The sequence below is a fragment of the Theropithecus gelada genome, chromosome 1 (assembly GCF_003255815.1).
Source record: "Theropithecus gelada isolate Dixy chromosome 1, Tgel_1.0, whole genome shotgun sequence".
Lineage (NCBI taxonomy): Eukaryota > Metazoa > Chordata > Mammalia > Primates > Cercopithecidae > Theropithecus > Theropithecus gelada.
Window position 1 is genome coordinate 12,146,932 of NC_037668.1, and position 20,242 is coordinate 12,167,173.

At 38.2% G+C, this 20,242-nt stretch overlaps 1 protein-coding gene across 1 annotated transcript in view; it reads right to left on the reverse strand.

Moving 5' to 3' along the window:
- Positions 1-20,242, reverse strand: part of NOTCH2 (notch 2) — a 166,621-nt gene that overhangs the window by 25,121 nt on the left and 121,258 nt on the right. Inside the window, exons 13-21 of the mRNA XM_025375100.1 lie at positions 17,328-17,520; positions 15,836-15,981; positions 12,988-13,101; positions 11,259-11,378; positions 10,668-10,820; positions 4,458-4,686; positions 3,487-3,688; positions 778-931; positions 203-387 (exon numbers count right to left, since the gene is read on the reverse strand). Of these exons, the coding sequence (XP_025230885.1) occupies positions 203-387; positions 778-931; positions 3,487-3,688; positions 4,458-4,686; positions 10,668-10,820; positions 11,259-11,378; positions 12,988-13,101; positions 15,836-15,981; positions 17,328-17,520 (1,496 nt within the window). The remainder of the gene's footprint in view (positions 1-202; positions 388-777; positions 932-3,486; positions 3,689-4,457; positions 4,687-10,667; positions 10,821-11,258; positions 11,379-12,987; positions 13,102-15,835; positions 15,982-17,327; positions 17,521-20,242) is intronic.

Genomic DNA, 20,242 nt, shown 5'->3' on the forward strand with positions numbered 1-20,242 from the left:
GGGATGGTTCCATACTAGGGACATGTTAACTTACTGCATAGAGAAGCTGAAAGAAACAGTGGTAAACACTATGATGGGGATTGGTAAAAATCTATAAACTATAAATATAAGATACAAGCAGCTAAATTCAATATATCAGTGCTCAAAACAGTTGTATGATCTCCTGGGAGGTCCATGACCTCTGCTTGTTCAGTGTCCTCACCTCGCATCTGTATCCACCAATGAAGTCACTGCACGTTGCCCCGTGCTGGCAGGGGTTGGACGCACACTCATCGAGCTGTTCCTCACAGTAGCTCCCAGTATAGCCCAGGGGGCACTGACAGTAATGTGTGTTGCCAGCATTGATGCAGACACCTGAGTGCTGGCACAAGTGTTCAACAAGCACACCTGGGAAACCCAGTGAGGAAGAAATGTCACAGAAGAACATGTGACACGTGGGGTTCAAATCAACCAATGAGCAAGTAAACCTAAACTGGCTGACACATCAAATCTTATTCTTAGCCAGTTCTTCACAGCCCTCAGTACCAGATGTATATTAAAAATAAACCCTGAAAGTGGAATATACCTTAGTTTCATTTCAAATACATTTCTTCCTGGAATCTCTGAACCTATTCCTCTACCCTTACATCTTCTATCTTGAGCCCTTTCCCCAGAGCCCTGCCCACCCACTACTATCTGCCCTTCCCTCTTATCTGACAAAAAATAATACCTGCTCTAAATGCCACTGGTCAGTCAATATTTCAGTGAATGACCTGAGTCCAAGGGAGCAAAGCTTACCTCTCCTGGAGGCTGCTATGTCACAAGAGACATTGGGCACATCACAATAAGCACCAGCCCATCCAGATGGACATCGGCACCGGGACTCTGCTTTATCCTGAATGCAAGTACCTTTGTTTTTACATGGAGACCGACTGCAGAGGTTCACCAGGGTCTGAAACAGAGGCAGGGGTGTACATACATCAAAATCCAAATACTAGAAACGAAGAAAAAGAAGTTCTATTATGTTACAAGAAATGAAAGAAAAGCACACTGATTAAAAAGAAAAGGAGCCTTCATCTAGTAAAAGAGCCCTTAAACTAGATTCAGTGTTCTGAGGTACACCTAACCATTTTTTACGTACCGTAAGTCTTCACTTAACGTCATCATTAGGTTCCTGGAAACTGCGACTTTAAGGACAACAATATATAATGAAACCAATTTTACCACAGTCTAATTGATATAAAAAAGAGTTAAGTTCCTGTACTTATTTCTGGTTAAAAAAGTCACTAAACTTCAAATTACCACCCACTTCTAATATTAAACATTAAAATAAACAAGCTATACATTCATTTAAGAAATATTAATAAAAACAAGTAAAATAATTATTCATCCAATTTTTGGTGAATCCGCGAGTAATGGTAGTCCTAGTGGTGGCAGGTCAAGTCAAGGAATAAATGTTTGCAAAGCAAAACTGTCAGCACCTCTTACCACCACACAGTTCAGAAAGCAACACTAACCAATATGGCAGGCTTGCTGGGTGGTTTTGTACCACATCGTTTATTGTTGTGCACCCGGTACGATTATCATAGGCTTTATGAGTTTTCATTTTACAATAATTGGCATATTCATTCATTTATTTTCTTTTTTTTTTTTTTTCTTTTGAGATGGAGTTTCACTCTGTCGCCCAGGCTGGAGTGCAATGGTGCAATCTTGGCTCACTGCAAGCTCTGCCTCCTGGGTTTATGCCATTCTCCTGCCTCGGCCTCCTGAGTAGCCGGGACTACAGGTGCCTGCCACCGCACCTGGCTAATTTTTTGTATTTTTAGTAGAGACGGGGTTTCACCGTGTTAGCCAGGATGGTCTCGATCTCCTGACCTCATGATCCACCACCTCAGCCTCCCAAAGTGCTGGGATTACAGGCGTGAGCCACCGTGCCTGGCTCCATTCATTTATTTTCTAACCCATTTATTCCAGTTCAGGTTCATGAGTGGCCAGAGCCTATTCTGGCACAATGGGACAATGTAGACATGTCCACTTCACCCAACATACATGGCTTTGAGTTGTGGGAAGAAACTAGAGTCCCTGGAGAAAACCCACACAGACATGGGGAGAACATGCAAACCCCACACAGACAGCAGCTCTGGCCAAAAACAGATTTTTTCCACCACTCAATGTTATAACAAAATGACGCTGAAGGAAACAAAGTTATTTGAGGGCCTGCTGTAGTCTAATTCCTCTTAGGTCTTCTATTTAAAAAGTTATTACCAAAAAAGTTTAAAAATTCAAGGAAGCCCAACAGGTTAAGCTATTCCCAATGCTCTAGACATGATTTGCCTACATGTATGGCCACCCCGCAGTGCTAGAAAGAAAGAGTTAAAGCTGTCAGACAGGTTCACACTTTCTGTGCTAATCCTGTGTGAGAAATCCACATGGGTCTTGACCAAATCTATCTTTGGTGAATATGGGTAAAAGGACTTAATGCCTGTTAATAAGCCTAAAACCGTTTAAGAGCTTATTTCTAAGGAAGGCAATCTGAGGCAAAGAGTGCACAAGGACTGGCACCTTTCATCTGAATTCACACATGGAGTGGCTTGGCCCCTTGAGGAGAGGAAGGCCAAATTCACAATATAGACTGTTTGCTGGAAGAAGGGAGGAGTGCTTCGTCAGCACTTCCAATCAACGCTATGAGAACAAATAGGAGCCCAACCAAAAATGCTCTCGGGATCCATGGAATCTGCAACAAGCCGCTTAATTCTGTGGAGGTGGGTGCTCCCATGTCTAATATAGCCTAAGCCTTACTTAAGTGCGCCCTGTAAGTCAAGTTTGGCCATTTGTTCCTATGTTCTTTGGAGTTATTATTCTATCACCATTAAAGAGGTAGAATAGCATAAAATTAAATACAGTGCTGTTTGGTATGCAGCTTTGGAAAAGTTACTTTGCCCCTCTGGGGCTCAGTTTTGCCTTCTATGAAATCAAAGGTTAGATTAGTTGCCTATAAGGGCTCTTTCCATCCTAAAATTTTATGGAAGTGTGTATTTACATATTTGAACTTAAAAGATATGTAAATCGTTTGGTTTTGAGAATGTTACCACATTGTAAGATATAACAATTATCATTATTACCCCCTTAGATGTTGCATCTGACCTTTAAAAGGTTATTTTGATTATTCTCTATTTTCTTCAGTTCTTTCTGTGCTTCCAATGTAAAACAAAACAAAACAAAACAAAAAACAAACAAAAAAACACTGTGTTTATTTCCCACATGCATTTTTCTGCAGTTCGTGGTTAGCCTCTTTTCAAGATCTTACGTTTGTGAATCTGTATCATATTTCCAGCACCATTTTGGAATCTGCAAGTTATTAAGAAGTTACCTAGATTATCTCAGGGACATCCCTGAGATCCACAATAGTCTCTTTTAGAAGGAACTTATTCAGACTAGAAAGTGAACAGGTATAATATTCAGCTGCTCTAGGGGAGCAGTTTGGTGAATGGGAAGGAAGTCAATTACCTGACAGTTTTTCCCAGTGTAGCCCAGGGGGCAGCTACAGTGGTAGGTACCCAGGCCATCAACACATGTTCCCTCATTCAGGCATGGATGAGAGCTGCATTCATTGATCTCATGGAGGCAGAAGAGTCCAGTGAAACCCACAGGGCACAAGCAAGAGAAGGAGTTAATCCCATCAACACATGTGCCACCATTGAAACAAGAGCTAAGAAGCAAACAGAGAGAGCAACATCAGCTATGCATCTGGTGCCTGTGACTTACTACTAGAAAGTAAGATTTCTGGAATCTAAGATGTTACAGAGGCAAATACCTCTGAGCAACCCATATCCCGTAAACTTTCTTACAAGCTAGATTGGGTGCCAGAAGCTCTGAGGTGCCCACTTCCTTTCTATAATCAAAGGCTCAGAAGTATTTAAAAGACTGAGCTTAGTATAGATACCTAGAGAAAGTGAAGTTTTCTAGGTTTTACCCAGTTCTTCTGTAGTTTTCCCATGTACCTCATTTCATTTTATCTCTAAGTCAATTTATTTGAAAAATCCTCTTCACTATAGATTATTTATAAAAGACAAATAGAACAAATATGTTCATGATATTATAAAAAGAAATGAAACAAAACTCCCAGAAATTTCTTAAAGACTGGTAACAATTCCAATCTCTGCAGAGAAAATGGAATTTTCGGATTTTTGAAATGAACAAGAGACCAAGGGAAGAACAGAACAGAATTATAGCTCTTTCTGTTCTCTAAGCAAGAAATAATAAACCATCCCTATAAACTTTGCAACCTCTGACCTTTAACTTTCTAACTACGTATGTTTTTCAGGAACCAGTAACTGGGCAATAGGAGATGACTGTGGACTGGGATCCATGGGGACACCTCATCCCTGCTCCACAATTCTAGCACTGTGCTCTGAAGTTTCCTTCCCATTCTCCCTTTCTCTTGTAAGATGCTGATGCCCGAGTGATTGGTTGCTCACCTCTCAGTGCACTCATCGATGTTGTTCTCACAATGGACTCCATCAAATCCTGCCTGGCACTTGCAAGTGTAACTGTTGACGTAGTCAGAGCAGGTCCCTCCATTCTTACAGGGTTCACTTAGACACTCATTCATGTCTGTCTGGCACTTATCCCCAGTGAAACCCGGAAGGCAGAGGCAGGAGAAAGAATTCACTCCATCCACACAGGAACCTCCATTCTGGCAAGGATCTAAGCCATTACATAAGAATTAGAGCTCTGAAAAGTAGCATCAATTTAATCTTAGATTCATAAAAGTGAATGACCTGAACTAAGTCACGCCGAGGGCAGCATAATTCTGACTTTTTCATTGAATTCTGCCAACTCCCCCATTTATGAAAATCAATTCAGTAATACTTGCTTGAAGTTTTTAACCTGTTTGTTAATTGGAATAAACTTCATCTATATCACCACCAACAGTTTTGTAAAACCAATAGTCATAAAACTTGCATTGGTCCCTCACACATTTGCAAATCAAATATGTGCCCCAATACACAGAATATCAATCAATATTTTCAAAAGGTATATGTGATTGTGCAGTGTGTGGGGGAGGATAAAATACACATATTCATGTTTTTCCAGGCATATTAACTATATAAATTAATCTTCTCTCTCCCTTTCACTTCTGTCTCCTCTCTCTCTCTTTTTCTCTCTTTTAGATTTCAGTAGCCTTATGAAACAAAGTTTAAATAAAAATTGGAACACTTTATACTCATAGTAAGGAACCAACAAATTTTAAGTGACAGTCATGCCACGGCACTCTACAATCATATGGCATACAAATCAGAATAAGAAAAACAAGCTGTAGCTATGGCTCTTAAGGAACTTAAAAATATAATTGCAAAGATGGGTTATACATGTAAAATGAAAACTAAATACTAAACTAATGGGTAATGTGACCCTTATTTTATTAGAGAAAGATTTAATATACCTCATTTATCTCTTGAACTAATTCCCTTATAAGACTCATCTGCAGTCTCTATTAAAGCAATTGTAAAAATTGTTTCAGTTAAGAAAAAATTGTTTCTTAACCACAGTACACAGTTACTATAATTTCCATAGCATCTTTCAGGAAACTCACCATCCATAATTTACTGAATTATTTTAAACTCATTGTAAATACTGTTGGTTCCACTTCATATAGAAAAATTTAAAAACACTCAGTATTTTGAATGACATGTTACTCAATGTGAGAAAGAAATACAAACAGCTTGATCTCACTCCCTAAAGTTCTCCATCAATTGTGCCTTGGATCCATACTTTTTTACCATTTGTAATACATCCTTAAAATTATTTGTCCATATGTCTGTTTTTTTTTTTTTTTAAAGATGAAGTCTCACTCTGTTGCCTGGGCTGGAGGTGCAGTAGCACAATCTTGGCTCACTGCAACCTCCACCTCCTGGGTTCATGAGATTCTCGTGCGTCAGCCTCCCGAGTAGCTGGGATTACAGATGTCTGCCACCACGCCTGGCTACTTTTTGTATTTTAGTTTCACCATGTTGGCCAGGCTGGTCTCAAACTGTATCTATATGTCTTTCTTCCCTAATAGACTATGAGCTTCATGAAAATAGAAACTAAAACTTATTTATCTTATCACTGCCAGCACCTAGCATGGTGGCCTCCCTATGATAATCTGAAGTTATATATCCTACAAATTAAGGTGCCATTATTAATGCATTGTGATAATCTCATTTGAAGTTTAATGACTTAATCATTACACAAGTAACTTAGGATTGGTCAGTACATACGTAATAAAACTATTAAGGCTAGGGGAACAACCACCAGAAAGACGTAGGCAGTATAATCCCTATAGTTTTCATTGGGCTGCGAATAGCTCATGTTCATTCAATAACAATGAAAAAAAACCATGTGGCAGTGAGTAGAGTCCCGAGGGACCCCTGTCTTAGTAGTGAGCCATATTAGCCCTCGACTAAAGACTATTTTGGAACCAATTAACAAACTTGAAGTAAGACTCTGAAGGATTGGACTATGTCCAAATAATTGAATATTTGAATAAAGTTCAAAAATGTTTTTTTAAAAAAGATTTTTAAGAAAATTCAGCATGGAACAATGTAAAATGGATGTCTAGCATCCAACAAAAAATTACCAGGCAGGCAAAGAAGCAGGAAATACAACTCAAAATGAGTAGAAAAAATTTGAACAGAAACATACTCAGGAGTTTCTTATATGGTAGAAAAGTAGGTAAGGACAATAAAATATGGTCAATTATTATCAACTATAAAACGATGATACTCAATATGTTCAAGAAGGAAATAAAAGGATGAACATGACAAAGAGGGAGATAACATTAAAAGAAAGACTTGAACTAAACTTCTACCTATAAAAACATAATATCTGAGGGAAAAATATACTAAATGAGATTAACAGTAAACAACAAACTATAGAGGAAACAATTAGTGAACTTGGAAGTATAACAAGATATCTTCAAATAATAAAATAATCCAAAATAAAACACTAAGTGGAAGAAACACTGAAAAATAAATGAATCAACCTTGCAGTCTAATAAATGCATAATGAACATTATAAAGGGGAGAGGCAAAAACTTTTGAAAAAAAAAAGGTTAAATATTTTCCAAATAATGGTTAAGTATTTTCCAGACCTGGACCCCTAACCAAAAATACAAGTAAACTCCAAACAGAAGAAACATAAAGAACACTACACTAACAGGCATTATAATCAAGTTGGTAAAAATCAGTGGAAAGAGGATATCTTAAAAGCAGCCACAGGAGAGATAATTATATATGAAGGAACAGATAAAAGAATTGTGGAATAACAGCAGATTTCTCCTCAGAAATAATGCAAGGTAGAAGATAATAGGATAGCTTTAAAGTGCTGAAAGAGTAAGTCAATTTAGAATTCTCTTCCCTGTGAAAATATCTTTGAAAACTAAAGCAAAATAAAAACCTTTCTGACACACAAAAACAGAAAGACTTCATCACCAGGAGACAAAGATTACACAAAATATTCAAGGGATTTTTTCAGACAGAAGGAAAATGATACCTGATGGAAACACAAATCTACATAAAAGAATAAAAATCTAAAGACTTCTAAATTATTTTTCAAATTTCTTGAAAAAATAATTTACCTTTTAATTATATATTTGGTGGGTTTAACGATATATACATTTTATAACAACAATACAAGAGAGGCCAGGAGGAATGCAAATGTGAGTGTACAGCTCTTCTCCTCTATATGAAGTTGCATGATTGAAGGTACATTATAACAAGTTAAAGTTGTACACCAGTAATCCCTACAATAACTACTAAAAAATATATAACGAATACGGTAGTGAATATAGATAAATTTTGGAAATTTATGTATGTAGATAACATATAATCATAAAAATACGCAATTATTTCAAAAGATGTCAGAAAAAGAGGAAAATGGAAACAATAAACAGAAAGAACAAAGATAAAGCAAACAGCAAGATGGCATATTTTGAAGCCAGCCATATAAAAAACTACATTAAATTTAAACAGTCTAAATACCTGAATTAAAAGATGGATATTGTCATATTGGAGAAAAAAGATAAGACCCAACATATGCTCTCTACAAGAAACCCATTTTAGAGAAACAGGTCAGAAGTAAAAGGATTTTTAAAAACACACTCTAATGATAAAATAAAGCTAGAGCAGCTATATCAATATCAGCCAAAGTAGACTTCAGAGAGAGAAATATGACAAGAGTTTAAAAAGACCATTTCAAAATGATAAATGGGTCAATTCCTCAAAAGGACATAAGAACCCTAAATGTTTATAAGCACTTAATATTAGTTTCAAAATTCATTAAGCCAAAACAAATAGAATTACTAGAGAAACAGATGAATATACAATGATAGTAGAAGATTTCAATACTCTTGAATAAGAAATAAACAGAAAGCCTACTTACTATACTCGATGAATAATAAGTAGACAGAAAGTCATAGAGGACATAAAAGACCTGAATAACACTATTATCCAATTTGAATTAATAACATTTATAGAACACTCTATGAAAAAATCTGCAAAACAGACATTCTTTCCTCTCAAAGAAGAGACAAATTACCAATAGTAGAAACATGAGAAGGAAATCGTCACAGATCTTGCAGACTATTAAAGCCCAGTAAGGAAATGTTACGAAACAAATTGATGTTATGTCAACAAATTTGACAAAACAGATGAACTGGAGGAATTCTTTGAAAGACAGATATTACCAAAGCTCAATTAAAAACAGATAGCCCATAAGGCAATATATGTATTAGGAAAACCAAACTTATAGTTAAAAACTTTCCCAGAAAGAAGGTTCCATGTCTAGATATTTGGAAGAAAATACACCAGTTCTACATAAATTCTCCCAGAAAACAGAAAGAAACACTTCCTGATATGTTCTATGAGGACAGCATTGCCCTCCTATCACAACCAGACAATGATAGTACAAGAAACCTGGAGAACAATATCCTTCATGAACACAGATATAGAAATCCTTAACATTTTGGCAAATCAAATCCAAAAATACATAAAAGGAGTAATACATAATGACCAAATGGAATATAGCCAATAAATTTAAGATTAGTTTAACATTTGCAAAATATTAAATAATAAAGTTGATGACAATTTACTTATATTAAAAGACCAAAAAATAATTTCACCATGTCAACAGATGTAGAGAAATCAACTGCACACCAAAAAATAAACATTCATTCATTATAAAGATACAAAAAGACCTCTTAACAAGCCAGAAGTACAAGGTCTCTCAATTTGATAAAGAGCCTTTATGAAAACCTATAGGTAACATCTTACTTAATGGTAAAAGACTACATACTTTTCCCCCAGGATCAAAAACAAGGCAAGGCTGGCTTCTCTCACCACTTCTATTCTGCATTTATTGAAGATCTTAGTACAATAACACACAATATGTAAAAATTAACTCAAAATAGATCATAGGCCAAAATATAAGAGCTAAAATTATACGACTTTTAGAAGAAACCACAGTAGATAAACCTCGAGTTTGGATTAGGTGAAGATTTGTTAAACAAGAAACATGAAGCATGATCTTCTTTCAACTCAAGAAGACAAACAACCCAATTATTTCAAATTGGCAAAAGATTTAAATAGACATTTCACCAACGAAGATATGCACATGGGCAAAAAGCACATGAAATGATGCTTAACATCATTGGCAAAGATAATAACACAAATTAATATCACAATGAAATACCACTACACACCAACTAGAAGAGCTAAATTTAAATGACTGATATCACCAAGAGTTTGTGAGCATATGGTTCAAATAGAACTTTCATACAATTCTGGTGAGAATGAAAATAGTACAACCACCTTGGAAAATATTTTGGCAATTTCTTAAAAAGTGAAACACACACTTAGCACATGATTCACCAATTCTACTCCTAGGTATTTACTCAAAAGAACTAAAATCATATGTCCACCCAAAGACTCATTCATAGCAACTTCATTTGTAATATCCCCAAATTGGAAAACACCCAAATGGCCATCAACCAATGAACTGTAATATGTCCATACAATGGAATACCATGCAACAATAAACTAGAATGTACTATTGGTATAAACAACATGGATGGATCTCAAATACTATGTTCATTAAAACAACTCAGAACTTCTCCTGGCTTATGCTTATCTGATTGCATTTATACAGAATGATAAAAACTGCCAACTAATAATCTATAGTGACAGAAAGTAAACCTGTGGCTCCACAGGCAATAAAGAGAGAGAGAACGTTAAATTGCAATGGGATGAAGATAATTTTAGGGTGATAAATATGTTTATTATTTTGGGTGATAGTTTCAGTTACCATATGTCAAAATGTGTCAAACTGTACACTAAAAATATCTGCAGTTTAATGTATATTAATTATACCTCAATAAATCTGTTTTTAAAAAAACACTATCATAGCATTGTCCTCACATTTTCAATGTTCACAAATTAAAGGGAATACTTAAAATATATTCCACTGCCTCAACTCCAAGACACTAGCTTCAAAAGAAAGAGTTAAAACACTACTGTTAAATATGCTGGATAAATGACCGGTATGCCCAATGTCAGGCATGAGTGGTGGCAGCCTCCACTGCACTCTCCTCTGCTCCCTGTGTGCTTTCCTTTCTTCAGGGGGGCTTAAGAGCTGACTGGCATACTCACTGGCAAGGCAGTCATCGATGTCCTCCTCACAGTCCATACCACTGAAGCCTGGTGGACATTCACACATGTAGCTGCCCTGGGTGTTATGGCAGAGACCATGGTTCATGCAGGGCTTGGAGATACACTCGTCAATGTCAATGGTACACCTCTGACCTAGGAACACAAGGCCAATAAATGACCTAGTCCTTGGAAGGTGATTCCCACAAACACCTATGCAGGACCTGAGCTTAAGTTGGGGTGCATGGAGCTATTCCACAAACTGGTTGGTCCCCTACTTTAGGAAGTTTCAGGAAGACTTCTGTGGCCTAGGAAGTTGCTGCCAAGGTGCTAAAACTCCCTGAAGAACGAACATCATGGCTTGAGAGTCTGCGGTAGCAGCCTTCCAGCCGCTAGGGGGCCCCAAAGACACGGACGATGGAAAGGCTTTCTAAGCCATTCCAATTAGCAGCTCCTATGCAAAACCTGTGTGCTCTTGACAAGACAGACAGGCCTCAGAAGACCAGCAGGGCCTTCCATATGATCTGATAACCTGACCACTTTGTTTAAAGCTCAGAATGCATGTTCTTGGCTTCTCCACACCCATGTTGTTACCTTGCCAGCCAGGAGCACACAAGCAGGTGTAACTCTCAAAATTTGGTGACTCTTTGCAAACAGCAGCATTCTCACAAGGGTTTGGGGAACAGGGAGCCAATACTGTCTGACAGTTCTTGCCTGGAAAGTAAATGACAGAGTTTATGACACATAAACAGGTAAGAAAACGAAAAATTTCCCAAGTTGTATCCCAAGGATGTTCTCTGAATTTAAGTAAGAAGTCCTGATTAAGAGGCTTTGAAAATGGAGAAACCCATAGTCTTTTCAGCATTGGCTCCAATATTGCTAACTGTGTAACCTTGGGCAAGATAGTTAGGGACCTCCTACAACTGTGATTTTATGAACTAGGCCTGTTAAATGTAGTTTCCCTACATTACTATTTCTTTCTTTTTTTTTTTTTTTTTTTTTTTGAGATGGATTCTCACTCTGTCACTCAGGCTGGAGTGCAGTGGCATGATCTCAGCTTACTGCAACCCCCATCTCCCAGGTTCATGCCATTCTCCTGCCTCTGCCTCCCAAGTAGCTGGGACTACAGGTGCCTGCCACCACGCCCGGCTAATTTTTTATATTTTTAGGAGAGACGGGATTTCACCATGTTTAGCCAGGATGGTTGCAATCTCCTGACCTCGTGATCCGCCCACCTTGGCCTCCCAAAGTGCTGGGATTACAGGGTGAGGCACCGTGCCCGGCCTACTATTTCTTCTAGAGGGGAAAAAGTAACAATGTGCTATCAAGTCTTTCAGGTAACACAGTCATGCTATGGTTATTCTGCTACTCTACACAACTTAGCGTCACTATCAATAGCTGCTATCAACAGCTGAAGACTCCAGGGAAGTAATAACTCAGCCATGCTCCTGACTGCATGCCGCAACCTGATGAAACAGACAGTTATTGTCTATGTTTGTGTTCTGTTCCCTCTGAATGAGGAAAATAGATGAAGAGGAGACAAACAAGCCATAGAAATATAACCAATCACAAGAAGGCAATAATAAGCCAGTAGAAAACAAAGAATAAATGTCCCAAGCACACTCCAAATGTAACACCTGAAACAAAGAACAGCTATGTGGCATGCAGTCACACTCACGTCTTCTCAGTTGTAACAGCCGTCAAAGGGGTGACACCTCTGAGTGAGATGTAGCGGTACTGAATGTGGGAAGTAAAAAGGTCATTAAGAGGAAAAACTTCAGATTCAAAGAGACTTACAGGTAAATCCTAGATGTACCACTTACCTATATGACCTTGAGCAAGCAAGCTCCCTTTGCCTCAGCCTCCTCATGTGTAAAATGGCAATAGGAACTTCTACATTGTAGAATTATTGAGGAATACATTAAATAATCCAAAGTACAAAAAGTGCCTGGCACATAGTAAATTACCAATAAATGGTAGCTGTATTATTGAAACTAAGACAAATAGCTAATGTCCTGGAAACGGTCAACTGATAGACAACCATCAGCTATGTGCCTGGTTCCAGTCACATACAATTAAAATTTTTTTTTCTTTCAAATACTTAAGTACAATGTAGGCAAATGACTGTCTACCACTTGCATCTTAGGAGGCCACAATGTTTCCTCAAAGCTCAAGATCCAGTCAGTAAGGGCAGGAAGGACAACTGAGGAGTGAGCCCTTGGAGCAGCATTGCAGCCCCACAGACCTGGGCACTCAGACTCAGGCACTGACAAAGCAAGGCCAAGTATCCCCTCTGGTCCCTGCTAGTACTTCTAGGACCTACCTGTGTATGGCAGCATACAGTGGCAAGTGTAGCCACTTATGTCATCAAAGCAGGTTCCTTGGTTCAAGCATGGATTTGAGGCACATTCATCAATATTCACCTGGCAGTTATAGCCTGTAGACAAAAGGGAAAAACCAAAAACAGTAAAACTTTCTGACAGTCTCATTATCTCAATTTCTAACCAATTCTCTTTGGGGGTAAAAACTGAACACACCAGAAAGTGCATTCATTTCTTCAGGCCACTGAAATATCTGTTCATTCATTTCAGCCCCATGTCCCTGACATACAGTCAGTAAATGACAGCAGTCAATTAGTTGAAAAGATGTATGGAAAAACAGTCTGTTCTAACGGTCTGAAAGCCTAATGCCCCTCCAACTACAAATAACTTCTCAATAATGAAGTTCTTGGTTCAAAAGCTTGTTGCATGATCTATTTATTGTTTATTTATTTTTGAGACAGGGGGTCTCACTCTGTCATTCAGGTTGGAATGCAGTTGTGTAACCATGGCTCACTGCAGCCTCGACCTCTTGGGCTCAGCAATCCTCCCACCTCAGCCTCCTGAGTAGCTAGAACCACAGGTGCATGCCATCATGCCCACTTGACTTTTTAAATTTCTTGTAGAGATGAGGTCTCATTATGTTGCCCAGGTTGGTCTCAAACTTCTGGGGTCAAATGATCCCACCACCTCACCCTCCCAAAATGCTGGGATTACGGGTGTGAGCCATCACACCCAGCCAATAGCTTGCTGCATGATAAACATAAGCCCTTTGTATATAACATTTCTGGTCAGGAAAAGGGATGATGTTTTTGAATACTTTAATCAAAGCCTCTGGTTTACACCCATTTTTTCATAGGCACAGTGTCTACCACCCATGTGGTACTTCCTGAAGTTACAAAGCTGTTTTCTCCTGATTCAAGGCATGAAACCTTCTCCCACTAAGAAAAGGATAAAAGGAATAAAAGATTAGTGGAGATAGCACTGTACCCAAATACTGCACACCTTTGCATCTGCAATAGGGCCTGGCACAGAGCCTTACAATAGAGAAACTATGGCACTGTGGAAAAGAAAACATGGTCTAGGAATGCAGAGGTATGGGTTCAAGGAGTATTCTGCTGCTCACTGGGCATATAACTTGGGATCTTACCTTTTGAATTTTATTTTGTTCACTGATAAGCAAGTCTCATAAGATAAGGAAATAAAAGTGTTTTGAAATCTACAAGTTTCTTTGCCAATGTAATACAATATATCAGAAAATTAATGGCTGAAATATGGTCTCAGAAAAGTTTCAAGTAATCAAATAAAGTGGCTCTAAAACATGCTGATGTATGACAACAGCATGGTACAATATTTGAGTGAGGAAATCAATGAATAAGTAGACAGATGAGTGCAAATATAATGATTTATCCACACAGGTCTCTTTTGTGAGTTTCCAAGAGAAAACTGATGGTAGAAATACAACAGTGATAACTCAGAAACAGAATTTACCCAACTCCCATGACTATACATTTGTTGGGTAGGCCAGCAGTCCCCCAACTTTTTTGGCACCAGGGACTGGTTTCGTGGAAGACAAAGTTTTCCATGATCCGGGGTTGAGGGGATGGTTTTAGGATGATGATTCAAGCATATCCCATTTATTGTACACTTTATTTTTATTATTATAATATTACACTGTAATATACAATGAAATAGTTTTACAACTCATAATATAGTAGAATCTACATTATAATGTAGAATAGGTGGGAACCCTGAGCTTGTTTTCCTGCCAGTAGACAGTCCCATCTGGAGGTGATGGGAGACAGTGATAGATCATCAGGCATTAGATTCTTATAAGGAGCACGCAACCTACATCCCCCACATATGCAGTTCACAACAGGGTTCGCAATCCAATGAGAATCTAAGGCCACCACTGATCTGACAGAGGCAGAGCTCAGGCGGTAATGTGAGTGATGGGGAGTGGCTATAAATACAGATGAAGATTGGCCCCGTCGCCGGCTGCTCACCTCCTGCAGTGTGGCCTGGTTCCTAACAGGCCACGCACAGGTACTGGTCTGTAGCCTGAGGGTTGAGGACCGCCGGTGAAGACCAAAGATGACTAAGTAACTAAGAATATCTCAATGTGTTGAAAGAGTTCTGAACATGTGGATTCTTCCTTGATATTACTACTATCTTAATTACAGTAAGCATAGTATTTTCATTCTACTTTCATATATCTATTTGAACTATTATATAGACTCAAACCTGGACCAGGAAGCTTATAATTGGACACTTGGCCAATGCTGTAAAACTGGAGTCTTAACTGTTCATCTCAAATATGACTATTTCAGGTCGGGTGTGGTGGCTCATGCCTGTAATCCCAGCACTTTGAGAGGCCGAGGTGGGCAGATCACCAGAGGTCAGGAGTTCGTGACCAGCCTGACCAACATGGAGAAACCCTATCTCTACTAAAAATACAAAATTAGCTGGGTGTGGTGGCGCATGCCTGTAATCCCAGCTACTAGGGAGGCTGAGGCAGGAGAATCGCTTGAACACAGGAGGCGGAGCTTGCGGTGAGCCAAGATCACGTGCCATTGCACTCCAGCCGGGGCAACAAGAGCGAAACTCCATCTCAAAAAAAAAAGAAAAGAAAAATAAAAATTACTATTTCAATAGGTTACCTCACTGCTAGGCTGAAGGTAGAAATTGTATCTATTCATGTTTTTATTCCCTAAGTGCCTTAGAAGTTCTAATTGTTCAATATGTTTGTTACATGAATGAATGAAAAGAGAAAAGGAAACTAAGAAGTGAGTCAAGCAGTATGCAACAAAAAGAAGACAGAGCAGACACAGAAAGATGTACTTTTGTTTTCACCTTTAAAGCCCTTCTTGCAAGTACACCTGTATCCATTCACCAGATTGTCACAAGTTCCTCCATTCTGGCATGGATTAGAAAGGCATTCATTTTTGTCCACTTCACAGTTGATGCCAACCCAGCCTGCATCACAGAGGCACTTATATCTGAAAGAAGACAAAACTTTTTAGTATAGGAGGTATATAAATGTACAATTGAGTCATAGAGTGAAATACAGGACTTGGTGAAGAAATGGGGTAAACTGATCTCATTTCTACTTTCATGGAACTATCCTTGCATCACCTTGCACATGGTGTGTACCATGTGGCCCTACCAGGTGTATCCAGTAAAGAAACCTTCTTGGTGCTTTCCTGGCTCACCAAGTTAGTGAAATTACAATGAAATTTCTTATGTAAACAATGGTTTGTACAATATATTGGGCCACTCTGAAGGAAACAATATCATGATTAAATCTGCACAATGTATTTTATTATACATAAAACTAAAGTAAAGCAAACATTAAGATCATTAGTTTTTGGTGCAAAATAGATACCTAGGTTACTATCAGGGACCCTGAGCCACTCTAAGATGCTCCTGGGATATTTCATATCTTAGTCATGCTTTGTTCTGACCTGAAACTTGGCTTCAGAAAGCACCTAGGGTATTCTGCAAGAAAAGGCACAAGAATGAAGGTATTTGAAATGTAAATATAATCTCCAATTTGAACATCACTAACACCTAGAATGTGATATCAGGAAATGATAGCTTTCTTATCTGGAGAATTTTAAGAAAATGAGAGATGGATAAGTGTGCCTTGAAGGCTGCTATACTCTGAAACAGTAATACTGAGTTCATTCATTTTAAAATAACTATTTACTATTTACCTCTAAACACTTTATTCTTTCATTTTTCAGTTTGCAAAGGAAAATGTCCAAAGCCATATCCTATGGCAAACACAGCAAGAGTATAAGAGCGTCTCATGAGACCTAATGTCACTCTACGGTTCTAGAAAATCACTAACACATCACACAAGTCTGCGGGGCTTAAAAATTGCAAATGTTTTATCAGGGACATTTCTAAAGTTGGCTGAAGTGGCCCTACTTCAGAGCACACACTGGCACTGTGACAGAACAGAGCTGAGCTATGTTTAAGCAGGGGGAAAAAAAACAAAGGCTAGAACATTCTTCAGAAATCATTCCAATAATACATACTAAAAACATAATTGCCAAAGATTCACACAATGAGTCTGGGTTCCTCCCATGAGGTCCTTGCTAATGACCCATATAAAGGAGACATTCCTCCTTATGTTCCATCTAGGTCCTCACTTACGGAAGGGAGAGGCTAGCTTCCATGGATTAAGTGGTAATTCAGAAGGCTTTGATGCAGACTACCAAATCTTCAGTAAAGTTTCAGCTCAAGGTCCCATTTGACGACTTCAGGCTGTCACCACTACTACAATCCAATTGGCTTAACACAGGTCAATAAGAAGCTATTACCTGGGGCAGCTACTCACCCACTGAGACCTCCAGTACAGTTTCCATGGATGCAGGGATTACTCAGGCATTCGTTCACCTGTGAGTAGCAGCTGGGGTGATGGGGCCCCTCAGGGCATATACAGCGGAAACCATTCACACCGTTGATACATGTTGCACCCTTGCGACAGGGATTGGAGGCACACTCATCGATGTCAATGTTACATCTCTGCCCTGTGGAGAAGGGGGACAGTGTTATTTACATCCTAAATGCTCAGGAAATAGACCCAGAACTATAAGACACATTATGTTTTCACCCTTCATCTGCTCAGGCCATAAGGTGTTTTGGGGCACCAAATGACAAGATGTAAGGAATTAGATACCCAATAACACTTAATGCCATGCAAAGAAGGAGCAAAGAGCATTGACTTTTGATAATCAAGGAAAGTTAACAAAAGGTTGGAAAAGTGTTATAGCAATTTGGTATTTTCTTTCAACTCAGAAATGGGGAAACTTTACCAGGTTCTAAGAAGAGAACGTCAAATGTCAGCAAAGAAGGCTTCTCTTTTTAATGCTGTCCTGAGTACAACTCAAAGAAGCATTCATTAACATGCTTTGTGCTGGTTTACCACAAATTCATTTTCTCAGTTAGCCTCTTACATTTCTATTTATGGTAAATCCAAATTAACTGGAATGCTTAATGAATAGGATAGTAACTTAATTCAATAATTAAACTGATTGTAAAGAAAAGCTATTTTGTTTTCATTCTTAGAGTCGTATTAATCCATTTTTTTAACCTCAGGAAGTAGAGTCTCAAGGTATAATTTTGTTGTCCTCTGATACTGGAGAAAATAATGCAGATTCCGTCACTTTAGACCTATGGTTCTTAAACTTTAATGTGTTAAATCATCACTTTAAGTTGTTATTTTAAGTGGAGATTCCTAGGCCCTATCACCATAGCTTGCGATGAACAGAATCTAGCAAACCATATTTTTAAAAATGTAGGTGGAGTAAAAACTAGATTTTGAGAAATTCTGTTCTAGACAATTATTACTTATCATCATATAATGCAGATACTGGGAGTAAGTGAAATTGAAGTGGATATGTTGTTCCTCTAAGACATAGCCAAGATTGCTCTTTAAAAAGACGTCTGTTATAACCTTGATATTTCTTAGGCTGAATAAAGTAACACGGGCAGTTATACAAGTGTTTCAATTTGCTACATTTTGAGTAACTGAGATTTAACTATATATTCCAAAATGATATGAAATGTTAAAATTACCTATAATTCTATAAATGAGTGGGATCAAGCAACTGCTATGAATTTATAAATTTCAAAGAATACAATGTTCTGATTCAGATTTTGAAAACATGCATTTTTCTCATTTAAGAAAGAGCAATCCTGTATTTAGAACAGGACATTCCAGATGAAATAGATACCCACTCCTATGAAGTATGAGTATTCACATTTTTTCACCCTCCATTGCTCTCTAAACCATTATTGGTGGTTCTTGTGGTAAAAACCCATAATCTGGAAGTGGCTGCTGTTTTCCTCTTAAGTGTTTTATTAATAGCTTATTTTAAAATACTATTTCCTTGGCCTCAACCACTGGTTCTTTGAGATGTTTGTCAGTGGCACCAAAATATGAACCAGAGCTCTTCAACCACACAGTTAGCCTTGGCCTGTAATATAGTGGAGGATGACAGGAAAAAGCCTTTCTCATTTTTGGCCTTTTCTTGGAAGCATCTCCTCAGAAGCCACTCCTCCCAAGTTTTCTTTGTTTGCTTTTAAACTCTTTGCAGAATAAATTTTCAAGCCATCTTTACCCGAAAGTGTTAAATGCATTCTACTATGTTGATTGACAGCTGTTCCATCAGCAAGGTCCTACCCTCAAGGAGTTTCCACTGAGCATCAGAAAAGTCCAGTGGAAGGCCAAGCAATTTGTTGGGCTAACTGAAATAAGAAGTTACCCAGTGTTTCTTCTGACTCAGGTACTCAGTAAATTGGTGCTTAATAAATGAAAACATGGTATAGTCCACACTTCAGAGTCTGGATTAGCTAGCAAAAGTGCTGTATTTGAGTCCCATTCATTCGTTCATTCAGCAACATTCACTGAGTGTTTCCTGTGTGCTAGACATTGCTTTAGACACTTGCTATAAAGATGATTAAACGAGGTCTCCACCTTCTGGGAACTCACAGTCCTCACTATGCAACTCACTGGCAGGCCATGAGTATATACATCAAGGTCTGTCTCTCAGTTGCCTTATTTGTTAAATGGGGATAGTAGAACTTCCTTTCTGGATTGTTATGAGAATTCAGGAAGATAATGGGTATGAAGGTGCTTTGTAAACCTGAAAAGCAGTTTATAGAAGTATCACATAATTCCTTACCTTCCCCCATTTAAAAAGGTTCTAAGAGAACAGATAACTTAGTATTAAAACAAAAAAAACCCAATATCCTTTAAAGCTGTCAAAGCTATTGTTAGAATGATATGGGAAAAATATATTAAAACAAGAGCAAGAATAAAACTCCTTACATTTACCACTCATGAGTATATACGACAGTCATCTCTGACGTTTTCAGCAGCTCATTAAAAAAACCATCTCAGACACAGACAACAGTTCCATGAACAGGGGACCACCTAGTAACCAAAACATTCCATTTCTTGCTTATAAGGTTTCATGCTACACCTTAGGTTTATTTTAGAATATATTTAGCCTATGTTCTCCCTTCTTGACCTTTCTGGTTTGCTGAATGTTAATAAGAGAAAGAATATGATTCATTGGCATTTTGAAAAAATGAGTCCAGTAGAAGCCTTACATAAACACACACACACACACACACACACACACACACACACACTCTACAACAGGCCCCTAATTAGGATGTCCAGTGTTGTGGGAATGAGCATGGGCTCTGGGGTCAGATTGCCTGGGATGTAATTCTGGCTGCTGT